A 15989-nucleotide genomic window follows, 5' to 3' on the forward strand; every position below is an offset into this window, starting at 1 on the left:
AATTATAAGATGTAAATAATATGCTTATTTCTACATACAAATTAATAAAATAATGAAATAATAATATGCTTATTTCTATATATAAATTAATAAAATAATGAAATAAGATGTAACTCTTTAAAGATGTCTAGGAAATTTGTGTTTGGGAGGAGCAGTTGTTCAGAGAAGATGGTACGATGTGCATCCTTTAAGTACACTGATAGCATTGACAGCTCTTAGCTTTCAGAAAGTGTGATTCAGATTCCGAACCAGCAAATTATTCTGAATTTTGAGGTGTGTAGGTCTTAGGTACCTATTATTTGGTTTATTATAATACTTCTTGAACAGAATTTGACATAAATTTTTATGGGTTTCTCCAGTATAAAAGCCATTACCATAAATTATGTGATGGTAATGGAAAGACATACAAAGACATCAAGTCTTTACTTTGTTTCTCCCTGAACCTGGCTCTGTAAGAACAGACTTATAAAAACTAAGCTGTTTTATCTGGTATATGGTAGATTATCTTCAATAGCTAGATGAAAGGGAACAAGCTGACAAGTCACAAATGACTGTTGTTGGTGTTGATCTAAGAAACAGATGGAAAACAGATTTTTTTGTTAAGCTGATTCTGTAAAATGGAGTGTAGCAAAGGAATTTGAATGTGAAAATAAACTTGCAGTTCCATGGTGACACAAACCCACATATTAGAGCATATTGACATGTGATTTATTTTTGTATTTATGGGGGGAGTTACATTATACAGAGATGGTTAATGGAAACCACAGGAACAGAAGTCTTAAAGATAGTAGCTTTAATGTTGTTAGATTGAGATAGGTGCTATAAATACTCATTTTCAAAGCATGAATCAACTCAAAAGTTTTTTATTTTAAAATTCTTTTTCCCATAATAATTAATATTCAGTTGTAATAGTGTGATCTCAAAGAATATAAAATCAGCTTATCTTTTAGGCTGACATAGATTAGGAATCTTGTTTTGGTAAACAGTCTACAGACCTGAGCAATCATAGGGCTCATACATAGACTTTGAAATAAGGACATGTTAAAGTAAGTAGATTTGACTGAGTTTTACTGTGAACACACACATAGAGACTGACCATAGAAGAAGATCAAACTGTAGCTATGTTTCAGTATATCCATATGAATTAAGTTGTTCCATTTCAAGCACTAATTTACTCTTGGCTTCTCAGGTATAGGTGCTAAGATCTTTTTTTATTACTTTTGCTATTGGTAGCTGTTTACATAAAGGATTATACTCAAAATAGTTTGGAAACTTAAATGTTGTTATGATCATTGATATTAAGGACTAAATTGATTTGAAAATAAGGCAAGTCTTTTTTTCCACATTTAGCAGGAGATCTGCTGCTAATGCACAGAATTCTCTGTACCAAGTAAAAAACAAAACAAAGTGTATTTTAATGCCTTAAGTTCTGTGAAGTATTCACATGACAAGCAACTTTTCTTGTAAGTCAATGACAGCTCTTTTTGTAACCTTTCTTTGTATTGGTTTAGTAAAATAGACAGTAATTCTTATAATATGCCATTATAATTTGTATGCACTATGAGGTCATCTTGTCTATAGCAGACAAGAGAATCTCATGCATTTTAAGTACAAATTAGTATTTCTGTGATTGCTGAAACATTTCAGAGTCAGCAACAGCGTTAAGTCTGTTTCCTATACCACTGTCATCATATCGGTAAATGCAGACATCTCCTTACAGAACTCAAGAATCATGGTTCTCAGTCACTTTTATTTTTGTGTTGGCCTCTACAACTTTTATCTACAACAAATCCTTCTTCATGTTAGATAGTTTGATGTCTAAGCTACTATGATAAAAGGCAAAAATGAATTATTAAATACCAAAAAGTAGTTAATGCTGTTGGTCTTTTCCTGGTCAATGTGTGTCTAGGGAACATATCTTTGCTTATCAGCATTCAGTGTTAACAGAGGTTATCAGAGATATGGGTACAATTGAGTGCAAAATCAGGATGCTCCTAGAAATATATGGATTTAAGATGGAGACATGGAAACAGGCTAACAGTACTTAGATATTGCAAGAATATGAAAGGTGATGTTTTTTGATAATGCCAAAGAAAACTTCAAAGACCACAACATCAGCTCCAACTGGATTGAGACTGCAAAACCAATACTACATTCTGCTGAAAATGTCAGCTTTCTGCACGCTGAGTGATACCTAGCAGTCCACTTGGTTAGTTTTTCTTTGTAATGGAGGGAATTTGATTATACTGGAAGTGGAATTATGGCTCTAATAGTTACCACTCATTTCTTAAAGTACAGCTAAGTAACTGAACCCAGCGTTACAATGAGATGTATAGATGTTATTTTTTAAACACACCATGCACAAGTTTTCCTTTCAGATTTTTAGGTTCAATGTTAATGTCACCTTGCTTCTAATAAAACACACACCGATATTTCATTTTCCTGCCCTTACTACTTACAGAAGCTTAAAGAAATCATTATTGCTTTGGGTTTCTCTTGCAGATCTGTTCAAGTGTACAGCTATTGCCACAGTAAGGGTTGGGTCTGCTATTACGGAAATAATGAAAAGCTTCCTCCAGGAGAGTTTTTGCTCTGTACTGGGCATTGGGAACAGGTATTGGGAATTGGGAGCAGGTGTTAACTAGGCAGGAGTATCTTGTCATTATTTATCCTAAAGACAAAAAACCAGATTAGACAGCAAGGAGGGGGGAAAAGTGAAGCTTCCAGACCTGGGTTCACGGATATTGGGAAAAAGTTGCACACAGAAGACTTGACTGGTTATGGGAGCTCATCTGTATGCTCTGGCCAAAAAGCAGCTGTGTTCTGACCATGTAATCAGAAAGTTACAACAGCGACTGAAATATTATACAGCCCATTTGGGAACTTCTTCAGTAGAGCTTTTGACCTTTTTTCCACAGACTTGGGCTTTGCAGGCTTGCTATTTGTTTTATTATTACAGGTTTACTGTTCAAAGACAACATAACTTAGGAAAGAATAGGGATCATATTATTTTTATCACATGGACAAACATATCTTAAAAAGAAAATTTAATCATGCAAACCTAGCACTTACAAGTTATATGGATAAAAATGACCAGTGCAAAACTATGTATGACTTGTTGAAAGAATCTGAAGCTAACAGACTGTCACAAATAACGTTCTGTATCACATAGGTCATGGTGAGATATTTATTACTGAAATCAATGAGAAGTAAATGAAATCTGTCAAGAAATGTTTTAATTAAATATTCAAAAATTTTCAAGTAAAAATTAACTAGATTTAAACACTTATCTTCTACATGAAGTGCATCTAAAAATAATTCCAATTGTCATTCTTTCAAATTGAAATATATTCTGGGAGTAGCACAAAAACTGACACCAGGATACAGCCTTAGGGGTCTGATCTATGAGCTTCTGATTAAGTTCTTTCTAGAAATCAGACAGGATTAATTTTGAAGGTGGGAAGTGTTAAAGATGCACAATCCTCCCCCCCCCCCCCAGCAAACTTCTTACATTCTAAGCATTTGTAAAAAAAAATTGTCATTCTAATGAAAATCTGTGATTACAGCTATTGTTCATCTTTTATTTTAAAGAAAAGATTTTTCAGTTGCTAGGGTCGTATTTTTTTTTTTCTTCACTACAGTCAGCACAACAAGCACTATGGTTTTACATACATTTGTAAATAAAGGATATGCTCAGGGCAAGCTGGTACGTCATCTTTAGTGAAAGGTTTCCTGTAAACAAAATACCAGAATAAAATGAAACAAACCGGGGAATAAAATGTAGGCTAATGTGGAAGTCGTATTAAGTATTCTTGGCAAATTATGATGTACGCAGCAGCCACTGCATGATATTCAGAGCTGCTAACAGTGACACTGAAACAAGCCTGCTGTACAGGTGCTAGATTTTGATTTAATAAATAGTCTGTACAGTATCAAACTATATAAAAAGTTTAAAAACCACAATGAGAATTATTATATTTTAAAAATTTTTTTTATATTGTAAAAATTTTAAAATTAGGTCCAAACCACCATTAAAAAAGGTATGAAATGTGCAATTTTGCAAGTGGAAACAAGGGGCACAAGAAGGGTGTCATAAGGGTTAATAAGAGTTGCTTTGTGACTTCTTTTTGTTTCCAGTATCCTCATATGCCTGGTAATCACACAGACCTCTGAGCAGTTCTCTTCAGGCAAGGACATGAGCTATAAGTATCATCACTGATTTCAGTAGGGAAGACTGGGTGCAATAAGGAGTAAAAGGCTATTTTAAGAGACAAATGTACAGTACAGTCTATTTATGTAAATACTTGGAAAACACAGGAACAAAATTGTTTTCTAACTACAGAGCTGTGAAATCAGTGAGCCATATGGATCTATAATATATGTCAGAATATTTTAAAATCCTAAACCTTCTTGAAAGAAAACTGTTCTAAGACTCTGCATCTAGAATAACATGAGTACTTACTTGTGTTTTAACCGAAAGCTGCAAAGATTACATATTTCCAAATGTACTAAAATTAAAATAACTCAATATTTTTAAAAGGCAGTAATCCTCTTCACTTATTTCTCATAAAGCATAGTGAGGAACTGATAATTAAAGGCAATATAAATGGTAGGCAAGATGAAACAGATGGCTGTAACATAATTCTTGAGTCTTAACTGGCACTTAACACTAACTCTACTTTCAATTTGACAAATACAATAAGACACCTATGTTGACATACACGTGGTGCACTTAACTACTTTTATTTATGTAACTGAGGTATTAAAATTGTCTTGAAAAGCAGACGTCTAAAGAAGAGAAAATGATATGAGGAAGAGAATAGTAGTTATTGTTTTCAGTGTTCAATGATTAGTAGTTGCTGTTTTTTTCTTCCAATATCCTTAACTTATAATTTCCATGCAAAGTCTTTGTCTTACTCCTCCACTAGATAGGTAGCTTGGGAAGATGGGAGGAAATCCACCATTCTTCAGCAAGAATTAGTAATGAAGACTTTCTCAATGAAGTATAATAAGCTAAAAGTGTGTGCATCTCACACGCTGCATATAGTACACTTTTAATATATACACTGTCATTGTACGCAAGCATCTTGTATATACACTGATACCACCTTCGCTAGGAAATTAAAAGTCAATAGATAATGAACCTTGTGCTGTATCTTCTCTTCCCCTAACATAGATTTCACATGGAATCTCCTCCATCACTCTGTCTTCTATGACTTGCTCAGGGCAGTCATGTGCTTGTTTGAAAGTGTAACTACTTTTCTTGAATGTGCTATTAAATGTTTTCATTGGCTGAGGCTGCGCAAAATCATTGCGAAAGGGAAGTTCCATGGAGCTGAGGTTTGTCCTGCTTTGTTTTATATTAGAGGCCTGGGAGCCACAGTGGTGGTCATGAATGCATCTGGAAGCTGTTGAAGGGCGTCTCATTTTCTGATAGTTTTCAAGTTCTTCTGATAAATCCGCCAAATCCGCAGAAATTTCTTTGTCCCTTAGTGAAAATAGTTCATAATGTGGAGGATCAAATACTTCTTGGAAACCAGTTTTATTGAAAGCAGTCTTGCAAGCCATAACCTTTTTGCGAGGTTGCTTTACTTGTACTAGAATTGAAATGATGAGAAGAACTAAAACTATCCCCGACGTGATGCCAATGATTGTTCCATGAGTTTTGGTGATTTGTTCGAACAATCCAGTTTTTTTCTTTTCTGCAAAGAAAAAATGAGGACTATGATAAAGCTTTTATTATTTTCCACACTTTTGATCATGTATTAAAACAAAGCAAGCTGAATTGTGGTTGCCATATAAGTGCCATGTTAATGAAATGACTTAATGGCACTGAAGACTAGACCTGTATGTCAATGGGATTTATCATACTGCATCTGTGCCTTTGTTCAGCAAGTCTAATTCCCTGTCTGCATTAGTGGCTACCATATGATAATTCAGTGGCAGGTGGAACTCTGTGGCCAGTGCATGCTGACTCAGCTGGGATGTGGCTTCAATTCTGAACCTATAGTGATCAGTTCATATTCCAAAATCCACGAGTTAAATAGGCTTAAATTAACCTTAAATAGATTAAATATAGCTACAGACGATGCTTCTCTTACCATAGTTTGCTCCTGCTGGTAACATTTCCATTGATGTCAGTAGAAGGAATCTAGATTTAAAATTATCTAGTTCTTCTTCATAAGTGAAGTATTATCATAGTTATGATACAAGAGTGACTGTACTATTTGTTTTCACATCACTTGGAAATTTAATGACTGTGTCTATTGTGTAAGTCTGTTATACCTATTTCAACACAAGGAGCTTTAGCATAGATATATTCCAGTTTTAACAATCCAGTAATCAAGTCAGTTGAAAAAAAAAGGGGGGGGGGGGGCAGGAGGGAACCAAGCAACCCAAATCATATGAGACTTTTGGCTAATACTTCATATGAAAACACACAAGATGGCAGCATCAGAACAAAATCGTTTTCCATACTTAAAATTCTTACTTGAAGATTAAAATTTTCCAGTTGGATTTCTGTTCTGTAAATGTTCTTGTCCTAGGGGACTAAAAGAATTCTACACTGAGACTCTGCAACATTTGCTAATGGGGGAGAAAAGCACTTCAAGACTATGTAGAATAAAATGTAGTAGCCTAAATGCTGCATGTTATTTTCAGATATCTGGCTCCTGCCATCTGGATGCGTTATGCACCTAAGTTCTCCATGCACTCTGCATGGAGAGGGTTATATACCATCATATGCTATTTGAAACAATCCACATACTAAACAGAGACTCCCAAGGAATTGGCTGATAAGAAGTTATGTCTGAAATACAGTTCTACTTCAGAGCTTAGACTGTTTACTCTGAGTTATATTTACACCTTTAATGTGAAGGAGGATATCTCCCCTTGCCCTGCCTAGCTTCGATCTTAGTGTTACCATACTTCACGGGAGGTATGAATTTCAGTGCTATGGCAGTTCTCTGATCTGCATCTAGGTTTCTTAATTCTTGGAAGATATTCTAATCAAAAAGTTGTCATGCAAAAGGTGATGTCTTCTCCGGTCTCTTAAAAGAAACTGCACACAACTGACTTTTCTATCAGTTTTTGTGTCACTGGTCTTAGGCATAAGACAGGTCACAATATGCTCAGATTTAGGTAGCTCTCGATATGGACTACATAAGAACTCTGTCTGTCTGCAGGAATTGAGCACAATTGTGAGGAGCTTTCTTTTTAATGCTAGATAGTGCTCATTGGGTTGCATCAGTCTCCCTTCAGTCTACCTTAGCTGGCAATATGGATCCAGTCTTCAGCTGTCTCTTAATTATCTGCTGTGCAAGTATTACAGCACAATTTAGTATTCAACATAAAACATGGTAAGTTATTCAGCACCAGATACAGGAATTTACAAATACTGGGAAAGACACTTTCTTCACATTGCAATACAGTTTTCATGGAATTAATTTTTTAAATACTGCAGTACATGAGTGAAGTGTGGATTCTAGGCAAGATTCTAGAAAGCAGTTGGTAAAGATAGGAAAGAGGTCGAGAAAGTGCACTTAAGAGGGAACATTCAATATTATCAAAGCTAAGGATTGTTTAGAGGAAGCTTAGTTTTACACTGGAAACTTGGGAGTTATGGATCAATTTTGTTAACTGAAAAGCTTCCATAATATACCTTGCATTAGAGTATTTATTAGTGATGTGAAGTTTTCTGTTTGCCCAAAATGCAATTTCAAAGTAGTTTTTTTTAATATTTATTTAGTAGAAATTTAAGCAGGATTTGTGTGTTGAAAAGCCATTTTATTTTAAGATTTTCTGTAGAGAAGGTTTTGACCCTTCCTGCAGGGTCAGTTTCTCTTTCAAATGGAGTACATGTTTAAATCTTTCTGGAGTTTTGTGTTCAGGCCTGTTTATGCCATTCTATTTGTCAAAAAACCCCCAAGCTCAAGCTGGTTGTTTCATTATTTTCTTTTAGCAAGAAAAATTGTTGACCTTAAACTGGTTTTTTTCCAACTCTGAAAATTCAGTTATTGTTGAAGTACAGGGGAATATATTTGTGCTTTAGCAGAATAACAATTTCCTCAAGTAATGAGAATTTTTCCTACAAAACCTAATATTGAAACAAGTCTTTACTGTAGTTGTGATGGTTTAAACAATACTGCCCTGCCCCATGTTCTCGAAGCAGTGATTTACATGTGTCCATTTTCTGTAAGCGACAACTTCTTGCTTCCCAACAATTTCCCCTTCCTCTCATCCTTTCTCATACCATATGCAGCAGTTGCACTTACCCCGAGATAATCTGTGATTAACAACTTAAAGCAAATGTTTTAAAATTGTATTTATTTTTGAAGATTGTTACTTCTATTTCAGCCCTGAGAAAAGCTTTTTGTGCTTGAAGGCTTGTCTGTCTTTTTCCAACTCTGTATTTTTTCTCTAAAAGGTATTACCTGTCCCTGTGATCCTTGCTTCATTTAAAGTTTAGAAATGGACAGGATGCAACCTGGCAAATACTGAATTCTATTTCCTCTTAAGCTGACATCCTTTTAACATAGAGAATATATGCTGAAGAGGAAGAAATCTAATCATAAAGCAGTAAGGTCAATATTCAGGATGTTACATGTCTCCTGAGTTTAAATAAAAAATTTGGAACACCTTCCTGAGATTAGTAAATAGCTGTCTTCAGCATATTTCCAGGAAAAAGACATTTGATGCCTTTCTTGAAAGGCAAACTGACCAGGCTAGTTCATAAAGGCTATACTTTGCACCATATTCACCTCTGCAGTGATTTTCGTCCCAAGGGTATGCACAGTTTTGAATGCCATTGCAGACTAAAGAATTATTGATGCACATGTTGCTATGGCAGAAGTAAGTGTTGCCTGAGCAGGGAGCTGCAGGAGAGAAGAGAAAGAAAACATTAGGAATTTTTCAGTAATTGATGCATTGCAATAAAAAATTCCTGTTATTGTTTTAACATGCATACTTATTCTTTATCTGTGTTTTAAATGCAATCACTTTTTTTGCACATCACTAATTATCAGATGATTTACTCTCTATGCATGTGGTTGCTTTCAGGTCTATTATCAATGCTACAAAAAAAAATTATTGCTCAAAATGGGTAGCAGATAGAGACAGTCACCCAACACAGATAATGGAAGAAGGCTTTAATACTTGCCTTTAAAAACTTAATACTTAAAAATCGTATGCTTATCGTCAATTATATATTTATTCAGTCTGCTGTGCATCTGCTATGTAGATGTTGTGAAGCAGTTCCTGAATATCTGCATTTCAGAGCACATTAATATCTTAAGGTAAATCTGATTTCAGCTTGTGGAGGACTGCTTCAGTAATTGCAAGAGATTTCAGTAACTGGAGGCATCTAAGTCATTCCTGCTTGTGGTTCAAAGCTCTTAGATCCTTCTATTAGAGCTAATGCAGGGATTAAGAGAGTAGTTTAGCTTTTTATCTATCTGTCTATATATAGTTAGAAATTTGAAAAAATAAATTAACTAGAAAGTAGCCCTAAAGATTTTATGTTTCCATGAATGTTTGTTATAGCTCCTTGACATTAGAAATATATATTAAAAAAATAGTAATAATTCTTTTCAGGATGTTGTATAATATACATAGGGAATTCTTTATGAATTCAGGGCACTGGTCAAGAAATTGATTTTTCCCTTTCTCTGTCTCAGTAATGTGGTATTTTTATGATAGAAATGTCTATTATTAGTGGAGTCAGTTACATATTAAACAGCAAAGATGTGTGATAGACATTCTACTACTTGGTTTCATAGAAAGAATTTATTCTTGAGCAGTCTGGATTCTCTGAAACATAATGTGAAACCCAAAGGGTACAGCAAAGGAGGGTGACTAGTCCTGAATACAATGTTTCTCGCTTATTCCTTCTGTTAGGCTTCAGAGTCTCAGTGACAAAGAGTTACGCCTAAGAGAAAAGAAAATTCAAACCTTTAATTCTGAATTTGCATTCCCTAAATCTAATATGCATTTTCCTCCCATTTCTTACTCCACTGAATTTTGGTAACCTATGCTTGTTGGTTTTAAGCTTTTGTATTTGCTTCCTGTAGTAACAGTAACAGTTGCTTAACCCCTGGCAACCTGGCAAGAAGTTCCATATAGGAAGCTTGTGCTTTAGTTGTAGCACAAGTGCTGCAGTACTTTAACGTAATACAGAATATATTTAGAGTGTATTTTGGAAGAGTTTATCTATGTAATTTCAGTGTTTAACAATGTCATGGTAGCTATCATATGTATCTTCCTCGCTCAGCTGAGTTGAGAATTTAATTGTTTGGAAAGTTGATTAGTCTCAAGAACACTGCTTTAAAATATGATCAATGCTTAGGAGGATACAGATCATTGTATCAGTTATGAATGAGATGTCATGTTAGGCGCAAGCAGGGTCAGGTGCCCTGGGAGGAACAGAGACACAGCGAGTGTGCAGGGATGAGGCTGGGAAAACCAAAGCCTACCTGGAGTTGAATATGGTGAGGGACATGAAAGGCAACAAGAAGGGCTTCTTCAAGTGCATCAGCAACAAAAGGAAGGCCAAGGAAAATATGGGCCTACTACTGAATGGGACAGAGTGGAGCTTCCCTCGATGCCTGGGAAGGTTGATAGAACAAATAATCCTGGAAGCCATTTCCAAACGTATTAGGGATAAGTACTGGGAGTAGTCAGCATGGATTTATGAAGAGGAAATCATGCTTGACCAACTTGATTGCCTTCTGTGATGAAATTACTAGCTTAGATGATAAGAGAGCGGTGGATGTTTTATATCCTGACTTTAGCAAGGCTTCCAAAACTGTATCCCATAATATCTTTGTAGAGAAACTGATGAAGTACAGACTACATAGGAAGACAGTGAAGTGGACTGAAAACTGACCGAACTGCCAGGCTTAAAGGGTTGTGATCAGAGGCACAAAGTCCAGCTGGAGGCTGTCACTAGTGGTGTATCCCAGGGGTCAACAGTGAGGCCAACACTGTTTAACCTCTTCATTAATGACCTGGATCTTTGGAGAGACTGCACCCTCACCAAATTTGTAGATGATAGCAAACTGGGAGGAGTGGCTGACAGACCAGACAGTTGTGCTGCCATTTGAGAAGGCTGGAGAAATGGATTGACAGAAACCTCAGAAATGTTCATGATGCAGACTACAAAATAAAAGGCTCTTGGCCTTATTAGCATACATGGGGAGAAAAGACTTAGGTAGTTTTTCCTTCTGAATTTGGAAAGAAAGATTGTGCAAGCATCATTTAAAGATAATAGCTTAAAAAGGCTATGTATGTAACAGGCTACAATATCTACTAAAATATTTCTGACTGTGAGATAATGGAGGATCTATGAAATTCGTGTCCAGAGTGGTTGTCATAGATCCATGTGTATCTGCTGGTGTTTCCATATGGATCTGTATGGTGTTGTAGTTCTTTTGGAGGCACAGAGGAAGATGTAAGACACATTCCTTTTCTTATTTCCCTGAACAGGGGAATTTTTTCATGTTTCTATATTTTTGGATGATGCATTCTGCTGTTGCTTGTCCATCAGCCAGCACAGTCTCTATTTTACATTCCTGTGTAGTCTCTTTAATATTTTGGAGGGATGGCTTTTGTTCACAAGTTCAGAAAGATGGGACAAATGGACTTCACTTTCCTTTTGTTTGTTATTTGGGGAGTACTAAGTCTAAAACCCACAATGACTGATCAGTTCCAGTCCAGGACTTCAAGGACATAGCTGGACTCTTCTCATAACAGCTGCCTAAGACTGATGCAATGTTCACAGTGTCCTTTGTATCTAGCATTATTCATGTACTGAATCAAGCCAGAAATCAAATACATTGATTTTTAACATTGCTGTTAGCTGAATTAGTCAAACTGCAAGCAGCACTAGGTGTGTTAAGTGACTGTCATGCACAATTAGTGCATTTATGTAAATCTTTTCAGAAATATTGTTTTCATGGTTGGCTTCATACAATTACAAATCATTAGTAAGGCAGAAGAGAAAGATAGCTTAATGATCTGAAAATAAGATAAGCGCAGATTCACTTTTTTCAGTTAGAAAAATTGCTTATCACTAGATTATTTAAAAATACATGAAACATTTTTCAGATACATAGTTTTCAATTACCCTGTCCAAGAAAGACAGTATCTCAAGTTAGAAGATAAATAAGAATAAGCACGTACCTTTGCAGATTTTCTTCTGCCAATGACTTTTGAGTTGCTTTAAAATCATAAGTTTGGAAAGTTACCTAGCTTTACGACTAGTTACTGTTTTAACCTCTTGCACTCAAAAAAACCCCATAAAAAACTGTTGAAAAACCCAAACTCAACAAAAAGAGAAAAAAGCAAAACCTCCTCCAATATTTATATTACAAAATAGATAATTTCCCTGGCAAAGTTCATAGCATTTTCTAGATTGAAAGCTGGAATAACTTGCACTATCACTAATATTAATAATTGTATTGAAATAAAAGCTACTGGAAAAGCAGTTATCAATATTGCAAGTTGTGCTTAAAACTCATATTTACTGAAATTCACAGTATCTAAAGCTTATTAAATGCCTATTGTAGGTTAAACAATAGACTAGTTTGAAACATGCAATTGTTTATTACTACCATGTATGCAAAGTAAGCAATAAGCTCTCTCTCTTACAAGTCTCTGCTACTTCAGAAAGATTGTTTTATAAAAAGTAACTTTTCTCCTGTGTTAAACTTTACTGCTCTATGGAACAGAAAATAAAATCTACTTGTTAACTGTAACCTGAACTTTTTTGCAAGGTGGTGACCAGGATCCCTTTGCGGACTGGCTACAGACATGTTAGTTCTGTTGAAAAAGTTCTTTGACAGGAAGTCTGTACTACTTATTCTTCAAGAAGAACTTTTTAAAAACCTTTAGCACAAGCATAGGTCTGATTTCCTGAAGTGGTAGACATGTTTTATTCAGCTCTCCCCATGTATCTCAGATCTGTTCTGCAGTTCTATAACTTAGTCTACTTTAGCGCTGAAGATGCCACTTATTTTCAGCTCTGCAATGTGGACAATGTCATCCTTTGTAAATAAGTGAGGCAACAAAATTCCATTAAGTTCAGAGAGAAAGCACTTACAAGAAAATATCACAAAAAGCATGCTTTCAAGAAACATCTTAATTTACAATGAGAATAAAGACTATCTCTAACCCAGGCTATGGAATCCAAACAGAAATCCAGACTGCATTTACGGCTCTGCTTTTAATACAGCCTTCTTAAATAAATCTGAATTTAACTGCTTATCCATGGTTGTGTGACACAACTGGGCTTTGCTAAGGGAGCATGTGTGGGATCATTCAGAGCCACATGCAGCTGAGAAGGAGGTAGCAGCTTAGGTCTAGCTGGAGTGGGTGTAGTTCCAGATCTGAAATTGAAGGTAAAGCTGTGGATAGGAAGAAGATCCAGACTCTGCAGGGTCACATGTGTTTTCTAGCCTTCTGAACATCCAGTGTGGGCTTGAGAAGAGCCTGTTGCGGTGTCTGGCAGGGAACTGGAAGAAGGGGGCTAGTGGGAGAGCACACGTCAGTCCCACTGCTGTCTTTTTTAAGTAAGTCTGTGTTCATTTGTAGAACTCTTTGTGAGAAGGACATAGCCTAGGGCTGTATTATTACTGAATTCAAATGAAAAATAAACCTTTTAAGAACAGAGAAAAGTCTTTCTTCAGGAACCATGCTTGTAACTGTAATAAAGCAAGTATTTAATTTACCTGCTAGTATGTGAAACAGAAAAAACCTTTTCCGTGTGTTCCTGCTGCATAATATATAGCTGATGCTTTTCCTAAAATACCTGAAGTACCCTGATACCAGAAGAATAGGCACTTTAAAATCTACTTACGATCCACAAATGAAGTGAACAGCATTCTGAATCTGCTTAGTCTACTGCCTTCATCTGCCCACATTCGTACCACACCTGTCCCAGTCTGCAGCATGACATCGTTTGCTACGGTGCTGCAAAACTTTGCCTTCAGGTTTTCAATAGAACTACTTCCATCGTATACAGCAACAAAGTTTCTTTTGCATTCATTTGAATGCTCCATTTGATAGTCCAGAAATCGCAAATAAATCTGTTAGAAAAGAGAAATTAATGTCTCTAGGAAAAGTAATACAGAGAAGACAGTTTTCTTTCTTAGCAAATCTCGAATAGGATTTTTTCCCCCTTACACATATGTGTTACTCCCAAGTCACAACACTTAAAACTTACATTTTCTCATTAAGTGTCAATGTGCAGTATTACTTGAAATTTGTCTTAAGTATCTGTTTCACTTCTCCCCCTCCCCAAAACAATCTTTACTTAATAGCTTACTCTGATATATTTCTGCTCCCCTTGAAAAAAAAGTAAAAAAGCAACACACTTGCTGAAGAAAGCCCTAAGCAGCTCTGCTAAATGTGCAGTCTATTATTCTAGAAGAGATACAAGAAATGCATAAATGTGCTGAAAGAATTTTAATGTTATTTTGACTGTTCTCTTTTCTTTCTTTTTAATTCATAAAAACAATGTTAAAATATAAGGGAAGGAGTCTAGTCAGAAAAGCTCTGAAGTAAAATAAGAAAATTAAAATGTGTTGCTTCAGAATGAGAGCTAATTACTGAACCATAGCAGTTTTAAGGAAGACAAACCATGACGTCAGGAGTAATTTGAATAAAAATAGAAGCAGGAGAAAAGTAAGCTAGCTATCTAGGAAGAGTTAATAAATTTAAGCCAATCTTAATTCCTCCAAAAGCAGAAATCTAATCCAAGAGAACGCAGTATATTTGTTAGAACATATGCAGCGAGGAAGTTAGAAGACCAAGATGGCACTTGAAGAGGAAGCAAATAATTTATTTTGCTGGAGCAGGAAACTTGTGCAAGATTGTAACTCAGAATTACTAAAAAGCCCTGTGATCTTTTCATGTCTCTTAAATGGTTGTTTTGGAATTCTCAAAATTCTGGTGAAAGTTGATGAGATATAAGTCACTTAAGCATACTGCAAAGTCCATCTTTAAAAATTCCTCAGCTAGCCATTAGTTTGACAGAGAAGAAATCTATCCACGTGGAGGCTGAGGTCTCCTGTTCTGTGGGAGAAGAGATGCTCCTCCTATATCCATGAGGTCTTCAGTACGTTCCTCAGACAAGCTTGGATCTAGATTGTATGCGTTTTGAGTACAGTTTACAATTACCTCTCTGGCTGATACTAGGGATGCTAAAGAACTTTTGCACAGTGTAGTTTTTCATGCATCTGCCTAATGACAAGAATCTCAAACTCTAGTTTGTGAAGCTGGGAAGACAGGGTAGATGAATGCCATGCTTACTACTGCTATGTTACCTGTTTTTCTGCCCTTCTGGCATATCTCACTTTTAACCTCAGCTAGTGCCAAAGCCTTTTAAAACTGAATTTTAAAGAATTCACTAAACCGAAACTAACCACCTTTGGGGGTGGGAGGGGAAGATACCCCCCATATACACTTAACAGGCTCTAATGAAAACATGGTAAAAGAGCACAGGAAAAGACAGGTGACACTTTCACACCCTGGCTTTTCCCTTCCGGTGTTTTTCAGAGGCAGGTTGCCAGGACTGTCTCCCCTTGCACATTCTGTGAAAAGGTGCAGCCTGTGCCATATTATCTCAGGCTTCATCTCACTGTTTTGTGATTTTCAGTAAATATATATGTATATATATTTTTTTTCCCTGCTGTCTTTGTTAGATTTACTGCTAGAAATTCTCAGCTACATTAAGAACCTGTCTTCCACTGATGTCTTATCTCACAAACATGGGTGTGAGCTGTAAGTGCTACTATTTGGGCTGATACATGGTATTTTCATTTAATGACTGACCTTATATATCTGCTGTAAAATTACAATGGAAGCTAAAAATAAATTAGCACGCTTTTAGTAGAGCTATTCTGTGTATGAAAAAAAAAGAAATAATTCCATTAGAAGAGCTCAGCTCTGCAAAAGCTCCTTCTGGTTAGTGTGTTAGGCAAGTAAATATAAAA

At 35.9% G+C, this 15989-nt stretch overlaps 1 protein-coding gene across 2 annotated transcripts in view; it reads right to left on the reverse strand.

The window, feature by feature from the left end:
- Positions 1–847: 847 nt before the first annotated feature.
- NETO2 (neuropilin and tolloid like 2) overlaps positions 848–15989 on the reverse strand; it is a 36374-nt gene continuing 21232 nt past the window's right edge. For both annotated transcript variants that reach the window (XM_069793588.1, XM_069793589.1), the window contains exons 7-9: positions 13853–14081; positions 8760–8873; positions 848–5702 (exon numbers count right to left, since the gene is read on the reverse strand). In XM_069793588.1, coding sequence (XP_069649689.1) covers positions 5122–5702; positions 8760–8873; positions 13853–14081 — 924 coding nt within the window. In that variant the 3' untranslated portion in view covers positions 848–5121. The remainder of the gene's footprint in view (positions 5703–8759; positions 8874–13852; positions 14082–15989) is intronic.

Source organism: Haliaeetus albicilla, chromosome 10, assembly GCF_947461875.1.
Source record: "Haliaeetus albicilla chromosome 10, bHalAlb1.1, whole genome shotgun sequence".
Classification (NCBI taxonomy): Eukaryota; Metazoa; Chordata; class Aves; order Accipitriformes; family Accipitridae; genus Haliaeetus; species Haliaeetus albicilla.